At 37.6% G+C, this 10,183-nt stretch overlaps 1 protein-coding gene across 1 annotated transcript in view; it reads left to right on the top strand.

Annotated features, from left to right (window-relative positions):
• The first annotated feature begins 200 nt into the window (after positions 1–200).
• LOC107755075 (growth arrest-specific protein 2-like) overlaps positions 201–10,183 on the top strand; it is a 36,712-nt gene continuing 26,729 nt past the window's right edge. Inside the window, exons 1-7 of the mRNA XM_016571731.1 lie at positions 201–299; positions 611–776; positions 2,544–2,653; positions 5,440–5,581; positions 8,076–8,139; positions 8,230–8,638; positions 8,748–8,855. Of these exons, the coding sequence (XP_016427217.1) occupies positions 632–776; positions 2,544–2,653; positions 5,440–5,581; positions 8,076–8,139; positions 8,230–8,638; positions 8,748–8,855 (978 nt within the window). The 5' untranslated portion in view covers positions 201–299; positions 611–631. The remainder of the gene's footprint in view (positions 300–610; positions 777–2,543; positions 2,654–5,439; positions 5,582–8,075; positions 8,140–8,229; positions 8,639–8,747; positions 8,856–10,183) is intronic.

The raw sequence follows: 10,183 nt of genomic DNA, 5'->3' as shown, positions 1-10,183 counted from the left end.
GCGATCAAACAGCTGTCACATTAAATACTCCATTTTTGGTCCTACAGATAAGAGTAAGACAACCCGCAAAGAGTAAAAAAACTAAACAAAATAATAATAATAATAATAATAATAACAAAAATTAAAAAATGCTACCATCTGTTTTAATGGGAGGTAGCAAAATCTGACAGGGTAGCACAAATCGTCAGAACACCGGCAATGTTTCATTTACAAATTAAGCACTGGATGTGCTGCTATAATATGTGCAGCACATTTAATAGTCCATTCAGGACCATTCAGCCTGACCATTGCTGCAGAGGGTATGTGTGCTAGATTATTTCTTAGAAGAGGTGATGGATTTGATCCAATTGTAGTTGATAGTCTGGTTTCTTTTAAAACATACACAACTGTTCAAAAAGTTTGGGGTCAGTAAGATTTTTTTGTTAAAAAGAAATTAATACTTTAGTTCTTCAAGGATGCATTAAATTGATCAAAAGTTACATTAAAGAGGCTGAAAAGCAACAAAAAATACCAAAGATATCTGCAAGTTGGTTTTGGAAGTTTTGTTATCACTTTGCAAACAACATTCACTTTAAATCAGTAAAGTTCCCCTCTTTCCTTCTCTATCCAGCAGTCCAATACTTGAGTCATTATGAATGATCCCTTCAGTCCCAGGCGGGAACCAGGACCTGACCTCTCCTGTCTGCACCAGTACAACGAGTGGCTGGCGTGTAGGCATGAGTCCAGTCTACTGCCCATGAAAGAAGATCTGGCCATCTGGCTTAACAGTATCCTTGGTAAGAAAATAAAAGCATGTTCATATTTGCATAATCATTGTGATTTGTAAACTGATGACTGTAAACGGAAAGTTCATCTAAAAATAATACTTCTGTCATGCATTTTCTCACCCTCATGTCAAAACGGTATGACTTTATTTCTTTTGTGGAACACAATAAAAGAAGATATTTTGAAAACATGTTGATAACCAAACCACACACACACACACACACACACACACACACAAAATCACCACCAGCAACAAGGGTGGAGAAGTGCTTGGATATGGATGAGCCTTCATGTAGGAGTGTAGTTAACCAGAAGTGGTTGATTGTAGTCCCTGGGCTGGGGACACTAAAAACTTAATCTTTAGGACAACATTGAGTCTTTTACAGCAACCATAAATTGCCTCTGGCAGTTTAACACATGGAAACTTCTAACTACAGCTCAAGTATGTCAAGGAAATGTGAATTGGAATCACCGGCCCACTTATTTTAGTATCACGGTTCTAGGAGAAGACGGTGCCTTGTGCTTTCCAAATGCTATTTTCTGTATGTGCTTTGCATTTCAGCTATATCGCCATTTAAGGGTTTTCTGTTAAATCTTCATGCAAACAGCTCATGTCTATATATCTCAAGGTTACCATTTTCCCCATTCCCTTTGCTTGGTGTCAGTATAAAGGATAAAATCTTTTTTACACAATCAGATCCTGATTAAATCCTGCACAAGCCAACAGGTAAGGGTTTTTCTGTCTGCCTATCAGATCAGGAATATCGTGTTTACAGACAGTCATTTTAAATGGAATTCCCTAAATTCCTCTGGTTCTTGGATCACTGGGACATGCCCTGATGGGACCACAAAGCAGGAATTGCATTCTCAAACAGACCAGGATACGAGTGTTTTATACATGTCCTTGTGTGTCTTGACCTATGTTATTTGTTGTCAGAACCTCTTAATACAACTGAGGGCTGAAGAGGCTTGATGACAGCAACACACAACATGTAAAGAGGTCAAAAGACCACGAAACCCTTAAGCCAACAGGCTGGTGATGCCTAAATATACAGCAGAGACACAACAACCTGAGAAATCAGATGAGACGAGATACAACATCAGAGTTGTTGTTGTTTTCACCGAAGAAGCTGATGAGGGATTTCTCTTATTAACACACGCTTCTCTTCGTCAACTCTTCCTGTTCCTGCTGATCTCAGGGCAGCGTTATGACTCTGTGGTTGGCAGACAGCAGGAGATCTCTTTGTTTTCTTACACACTTCTCTCCTGCGCTGAGCTAATGACCGTGCTCAGTCATTCTGCACATCAGGATTTCTGTTTTTCTTGTGGTTTCCCTTCGCCGTCACCTCCTGTATTCCCCCTCCCTAGGCTCCCTACTCCCCCTTCACCATGAGGGTAAGCTCCGGTACCACTGCTGTGTTTGAATCTGTATGTACTTAACACCCAGGCCTCAGGAATGTGTCTGCACAGCCGTGAGAATCTCAGAGCGAGTGAACTTAGAGGATTTTTTTGGGCATCTTCAAGTTGCCTAAGGTAGTGAAAGAACAATAAATAGAAGATGGAGACGAGGATTTGTAAGGAAGTTAAACAACAATCTTGAAAATTGTACAGAACTGCATGTTAGCCTATAGTGTCAATATGTATTTTACAGCTATCAGTTCATGCACTATAATTCATTCAGTGCCTTTATAACCTTACTCTTTAGTAATATAAGTTTGTTTATCATTCTTTAGCTCTCTCTTAATGCTCATTTGTTTCTCTGAATGCTTTCTGCACAGGTTTGAATATAACAGTGGATGACTTCATGGACAGACTAGACACTGGTGTCGTCTTGTGTCAGCTTGCAGAGGCTCTACAAGAGAAGATGGTTCTGGCCAGCAATGGAAAGGTGCTCATAGCATTAAACATTACGTTTGTGGGTAGTTTGGTCCTAATCTAGAACTTAAGATGAGTCATACAAATTTAAACCATGTTCTGTGTATAAATAAAAAAATGTATATGCAAGTATTGAAACAAAGTAGCTCTATTGCACAGGAATATAAACAGTAGAAAGAGTTGCAAGTATAAATGAATATAGTATACACTACTGTTGTACACAAAATTTGGGGTCAGTAAGATTTTTTAAAGAAATTTCAGCAAGGATGCATACATTGAAAGTGACAGTAAGGACTTTTACATTTTTACAACTGTGACACTGAAGACTGGAGTAATGGCTGCTGAAAATGCAGTTAAATTCATATTCAGTTCATACTAAACTAGAAAACACTTATTTTTAAATTGTAATAATATTTCACAATATTACTGTTTTGACTGTATTTTTGATCAGATAAATGTATCATTGGTGAACATATGATCATTCATCCCCATCATTAGCCGTGTTTTACAACTTGTGTGAAGTCATGATTTAAAAAATATCACTATTACTGTCTCATTTTGAAGGCTGCGCCCTCCAGAGGTCTCATTTTTCAGCCACATACTGTACATGTCTCTTTTCAGAAAAGTAGCCATTATAAAATAGACTGTTATTCCTCATGAGGTGTGGGTTGCTGAAATTTTTTTCATACTTTGGAATGTAATGTGTAGCAAATTAGCTCAAAAGGGAAATGTATATAAATAATTACAGTTAATTATGATTAATTATAATTATTTATATCAGCTGCCAGTAGTAACTGTAGCAGAATTAAATTGCCATCAACCAATATGTTCGTCCAGCGAACATTCAGTGTAAGTTCATATCAACTCTAGGAAAGGATATTTCCGTGGCCACAGAAAATACTTTCATACAGTATTAATGCATTAGAGCATGTTGCAAGGATCAAAATCGTAAAGGGACATTAATTTGCCAGGCAGAATCAGAAACTCATGTAATTTGTGCACAAGAGTTTTATTAACTAAACACTAACACAAACTAGTCTAACAAACAAACAAACAATCACTCATACATGGGAAAGGGAAAATGAGGCTTGATGGATGAAGCCATCAGAAAAAAAAAACAGAGAATGAAGCTATGAAAAGAGTCAGTTAACCACCTGAGTGAAACCATCAGCGCCGTTTTAGAACGGGGTCTACAGCTTATACTAAACCTCTGTTTCGTTTAGTTAAATGTACGATACTTGCATTGCCTTGGCCTGGAACGAGCGTACGGATGTAGTCTCGGATGAAAGTCTTGATGGTTTGGAGGTTCGGTGGTGTAGGAGTCGCGATCAGCTTCTTCCGGGTAAGATGTTCTGACTCGATGGTGATTGGGAGTTTCTTCCGAGTGGAAAGTGAACAAGAGATAAGAGAGACATCAGCTGAGATCCTAGGATCTTTGGTAAATGGAAAGTCAAGGCCGAGGCCTGGCACAGACTTAAGGTACAGAAGACTTCTAGCTCACATCCTCATCTTCTCTGTATCTAACAGAACCGCAGACTGACCGACTATGTGTTGGAGCCCACCGGGCACACCCGCTCAGGCTCTCCACACGGGCCCATGTAGTAAGGATCAAAATCGTAAAGGGACATTAATTTGCAAGGCAGAATCAGAAACTCATGTAATTTGTACACAAGAGTTTTATTAACTAAACACTAACACAAACTAATCTAACAAACAAACATACATACACTCACGCGTACATACCTCCGGGAGGTCACAGAGCCAATGGTGACTTTTTAGTTTTGGAGGGAAAGTTTACGACTCTTTGTCTTAGAGCATGGTATTTTGCATATGTAATTTGATTGGGTGTTGATGCAAAAACTACTAAAGATTCTTAGAACACTAATATGTTGCATAGGTATAAACATATAATGTAGACTCTCAATTAGATCATCCGAAGACGAATTCATAGAGACCAAACATGGTATATGTAAGGTTACATGAATGAGTGGTTCTATCATAAGCATGCATAAAACAGTATACAATACAAAAGACAATATACAAGAACAGTAACAACATACACAATGACCTGAAGTATATGTGTGTTCATTCAAAGAAAGGTTTTCCTATGAATTAATTAGAGAAGAGTCCATTTTTATGGGCATTATGTGTCTGTTTTAGAGAGACTTGAGTAAGTGTTGATTCTCTCAACATACTTTTAGGTCATAAAAGTTGATCTCACCTGGCTGAGGGGTCTTGGTTGCCATGGTAACCAGGGGCCTGGGGTCGTTCCCAGACATGCTGGCACCCAGTATGTTTATTGGGTGAGGGGTCTATGATTATTTGTTAATCTAATGAATAATTGATTTGTTAAATCTAATGAACAAATGTGTGTCTGATTGGTCCAAATGCTACAAATGGTTACTTTTATGAAAAGAGGCAGCCTCAGTGACATGTGGCTGAAAAATGTGACATTTAGAGGGCGTATGCTTCGAAATGAGACACAACATATATCACTACTTTCCTGGCAATCTTTCAGCCTCTGACCATGACCTGCATGCTGGTGTTATGGAGGTGCATCGGTATCTTTTTTTCTCAGCTGAATACTTATTAGAGAGAATTACTAGCACTGGCAGGAGAAAGCAAATTTCAAACACATGATGCAAAGCTTATTTTTGAATAATATATGTACTTTGAAAAAGAAATCAGCTAACAGAGGGACTATTATCTGTTGTGCTATTTATACTACAAAATATTCAGATGAGCACATACTAAGCTGATGAGAGATATATTTCAGTTGGTTTCATTTGTTTCCTTTAGCCCTTTATTCGGCGTGTGATTCGCTGGCGGCCTGATGCAGCCTCTGGATCGTTCTTTGCTCGAGACAATACAGCGAATTTTCTGTACTGGTGCCGTAAAATTGGAGTGGAGCCATCACACCTGTTTGAATCTGAAGATCTTGGTGAGCATTCTTATCTTATCTTATCTTATCATGAGATGTTTGTTTAAATGGTTTTTGGTTCTGTATTTTTAAGATATATACTGTCTTTGTGATTAAGCAGGCTAGATTCTTTGGTTTCAATACAAGTGGCATGTGCTTGTAAATCCTGAGAAATTTGACCGTGGACTAATTTTAAGCACAGAAAGATCAACGTTTCCCTTGTTCATTTTTACAATCATGAGATCATTAAGTGAGATGTCCAGTTACAATAAGCCTTACTTTCTGTCTATGCAGGCTGTTGTCCTATGGGGCTGTTGCCCTAAAGAACTGCTGAATAGACAGGCAGTATCAATATCTGTGCCACTCCACTGTTCACTGCGTCACACCCTTGGCCCCCGCTGTCCATCACTGTGTGATGAATAATGGAGAGAAAGAGAAGGATATAGAAATGAAAGGACAGTAGGTCAGGGGGAAAATGGGGAATGGAAAAATAGGGTCAAAGATAGAGAATATAATACAATAAAATATCAAAAGGAGAGCACATTGAAAGGTTTTGAGAGGATAGATAAAATAATGTAGCGTTCAAGAGTGAGCTAGTGTTCAATAATTGTTATAAAAGCAACAAAACCCTTTTATGAGTCTTTTAGTTTCGGTAGTTTCACAGGTTTGTAGGTCATATTACATTAAAAAGGGACTGAAATACTGTAGTCTTAGAACCTGAGGGACATTTGCAGAGACGGAACCAGTGTGTTGTTGATTTAACTTTGTGCCTGTGCTTTTTAAAGAGTCCCACAGTTGACTTTTTTTATACATGCACAAGCCTGGCTGTTGAAATGGATTTCATGAACTGTTTGACATAAATTAATGTGGGTTTTTCAAATTGAGAAATATGACATTCTATGTTTATTTTAAGCTTCAAACCAGTCTACAGTGATACTTTCTTATTGGGACTGTTAATCAAGCCAACATTAATCATAGCTTTCAAAATAAGGCTATTTGGAATTTATCCATTGTTTTTTTGTTTTCATAAGGATTCACACATTTAAACCTTGTCAGAGACAGGGAGACAGATTTCTGTTTTCGTTCTTGATGATACAAGTTTCAACAACACTTTTTATCCCTCAAATTAGCGTCTTTGTGTTTTCCACTTTTCCACTGCACAACAAAGATATCACTATTATCCGTGCATAGTTTGACTACAAAGTTTGTTTTGTGTCTGCATTGCAAAGGCTCATGGGTTGGGAAGCTCATTTTTGTTGTCTTTATGGCTGTTTAGAGGATGAAAATCCTCTGCAGTGTTTAGTATGACTATTACCTCATTAAGACAAGTCTTTTTAATCAGTATTTGTGCCTTGGTTTCCAGTCAAAATATCTAAACATCCTTGAAACAAGATGTGATTTCTTGAAGCAAAATGACACAAGATAAGTGTTTTTTTTTTTTTTTTTCAGAAAATGAAACCAAATTTAGTGAGGAGAAATTTCTTTGCTAATGGGATTAGACAAATAAATAATAAATAATAAATTTATAATAAAATAAGAAATGATAAAATTATTAAAAAAATTCTTACTCCATTGTAGGGCTGCACAATTAATCGTATTTCTAATCGCGATTACAATTATGGATGCCACAATTACGTAATCGTTCCAAGCGGCAATTAATCGTTCAAAGTCCACTTATGTTATTCTGTGCGCTTAAGATGTGTTTTTTCTTTCTACATGTTATCTTAAGGGTTTTTCCATTGTTTTAATTTTAGTTTTAGTATAACATTATAATACCATTCATATTTTTACTTTTTTTTATAATTTAAAGAAGAAACCAATCCGATGTATAGTTGACATTTGAGGCTTAATAGTATTGGAAAGCACTAAAAGTTTTTCAGTTAGAGTGTTTTCAGCTTGTTTGTTTTCATATAAAAATACAGCATGCAGTTCCATCAAACAATGGTATAAACATTATTCAATGTAAATTGTGATAATCGTAATTAATAATCGCAATTACAATTTCAAGGGAATAATCAACAATTATGATTTTTGTCATAATCGTGCAGCCCTACTCCATTGGCAAATGTTTTTTTCATGATTTAAACAAAAATCTATTATTATTATTATTATTATTATTTGTCATCTTAAAAAACTGAGTACATTGATCTTATTTTAAGGGTGTTTAGATATTTTAAAATAAAAAGTTGAGTAATATAACTTTTTTTTTATAAAAATATTGAGAAAGAAAAAAATTTTCCTCAGAGAGATTCTGCATACAAACTTTCCCTAGTTTTCCCTAGCAGTCATCTTCATTCACTTTGCAGTGTTATGATACTGATATTTGAGGAAGTTTAATGTCATTTAGCTGAATAGACATATCAAATGTCTTTTTGCTTTGGGAATCTTTGCATGTGTCCATCAAAGCTCGTGTCTTTTGTCCATTGTTATGCCCAGGGAACAATATATGTTTGAGCTGACATCATAGACCTCTGAGGATTTTGTTGTGTGAATGGCAATGTATGTGTTTCACCAGTTCTTCAGAAGCAACCCAGGGATGTGTGCTTGTGTCTCATGCAACTTGGGAGAATTGCTTCAAGGTGAGCTCCTTTGATCTTTAAAGTTGTTTATATCACGTCATCACCATATAATCATCTCTCGGTCAGAGCTGAATAAATGTTCCCCCTCAGGTATGGCATTGAGCCGCCTGTGCTGGTCAAGCTCGAGAGAGAGATTGAGAAAGAGGAAGATGAGTCTTTGTCACCATCCATGTACTTCGCCTCACCTCTGCCGTCTCCCTCCACCCCACCTGTTTTTTTCCCTCCTGATCCAGAGCCCCCTGCAGTCTCAACCCCCTCATCCATCTCTCCTCCATGCCCTCCTCCGGACCCCTCTCCCTCTCCTCCTCTGGCCCCTACCCCTCCCCCAGAGTCCACGTCCATCTTCTCTGACTCAAACACCCAGTCAGAACCTCAGCAAAGTTCACCAACTACACCATCACCCATCAGGACACCCGTCAAATCAACTCCGCTCTCACCGTCAAATGGCCTTGTGAAGACTAGTGGGAAAAAGAATAGCGGTAACATGCTGGATGCGATTGTGAGTATTTCAAGTCATACACCGTATGCGGTTTCCCAGTCCTTAGCAATCTGGTGCATGACTTCACGCTCATCATCAAAAGCATGTTTTCTTTGTTGCTTTGTTTCAGGTGAGGCAGATATCAGAGGATCCACCATGCAAATGCCCAGTCAAATTCTGCATTGAGAAGCAGCCAAAAGGCCATTATCGTGTTGGAGACAAAGTCCTCTATGTCAGGGTATGTACTGCTCTTTCCACCCTAGACTGCCTTCAGGTTTAGTTGAAGGAAAATCTTATTCGATATTTCTTATTGCCCACCTGCATTTGTATTTCCATAGGACTTCTATAGAAAGACATGAAACGATATGTAAAATCATGTTTCATTGTTTATTATAAGCGATCAATGTGTCAACAAGCTCTGCTGTGCTTTCACTGTTTCTTTAGAAGAACAAATATTAGTTTTGAACCTGAGAGAACACAGTATTCAGTCAAGGCAAAGCCTCATGGGAGCTGGTGTTGCCTGGCAACATGAAGAAAAGGTTCACACCTTTGAATAGGGAAAAAGAAGGTTCAGACTAACAAATGTCTAGGATCAGGGCTGGAAAGTCTGTTCATATATACTGGAACAGAACACAAATAATGCACAAGAAACAACAATAATAAAATGCTCAGTCATACTGAAAATACACATAGAATGTTGTTTATATTAAAACTCAAATTGCCTATAGAATTGCCTATAGAAGCTCATGCATGATATTTTGTTGAGCCGTTAAAAAGGCAAATGTATCTAAACCCTACAGGGAATAGTTGAATTGTTAACAGATTTGCAACTTTGTCTTATTTGGGACATGTGCAAACTCATTACATGCTTAATTAATCATATCGGAAATACACTTACTTTATGTAACACATTATTTGTGTTTATTGTCACATTAATAGCCATCAACACATCAAGCTGTTTGTGAACATTAATAAGAACTTACCTTGCTTTTGTCATTTTGACTTTTGTCTTTTAATTACTTTCTGCCTAGAAACACTAACCAAACATTTGAATCTACTTTTATAGATCAAGTCTAAGTCAATACTTGTGTGTAGAGGGGAGAACTTAAAGGGATGGTTCACCCAAAAATGAAAATTTTATGTTTATCTGCTTACCCCCAGGGCATCCAAGATGTAGGTGACTTTGTTTCTTCAGTAGAACACAAACAAAGATTTTTAACTCAAACCGTTGCCGTCTGTCAGTCATATAATGAAAGTCCTGAGCGCGTTCTCAGACGTGTCATCTTCTTCTTCTTGCTTTACGGCGGATCGCAGACTTATAAGTGCATTACCGCCACCTATCTCTCAAATGGACCATTGACACTCCTAATCGAGATTTTAGATAGAGTGTCAATGGTCCATTTGAGAGATAGTGAAAAGCGAACACTCTCAGGACAGTTCAGACATTGCATTGTGTTCTACTGAAGAAACAAAGTCACCTACACCTTGGATGCCCTGGGGGTAAGCAGATACACATCAAATTTTTATTTTTGGGTGAACTATCCCTTTAAAAAATCTGATGATTCT

The sequence above is a fragment of the Sinocyclocheilus rhinocerous genome, unplaced genomic scaffold (assembly GCF_001515625.1).
Source record: "Sinocyclocheilus rhinocerous isolate Xijiao unplaced genomic scaffold, SAMN03320098_v1.1 scaffold591, whole genome shotgun sequence".
Taxonomy (NCBI): domain Eukaryota; kingdom Metazoa; phylum Chordata; class Actinopteri; order Cypriniformes; family Cyprinidae; genus Sinocyclocheilus; species Sinocyclocheilus rhinocerous.
This window is presented reverse-complemented; position numbering and strand designations above follow the sequence as displayed.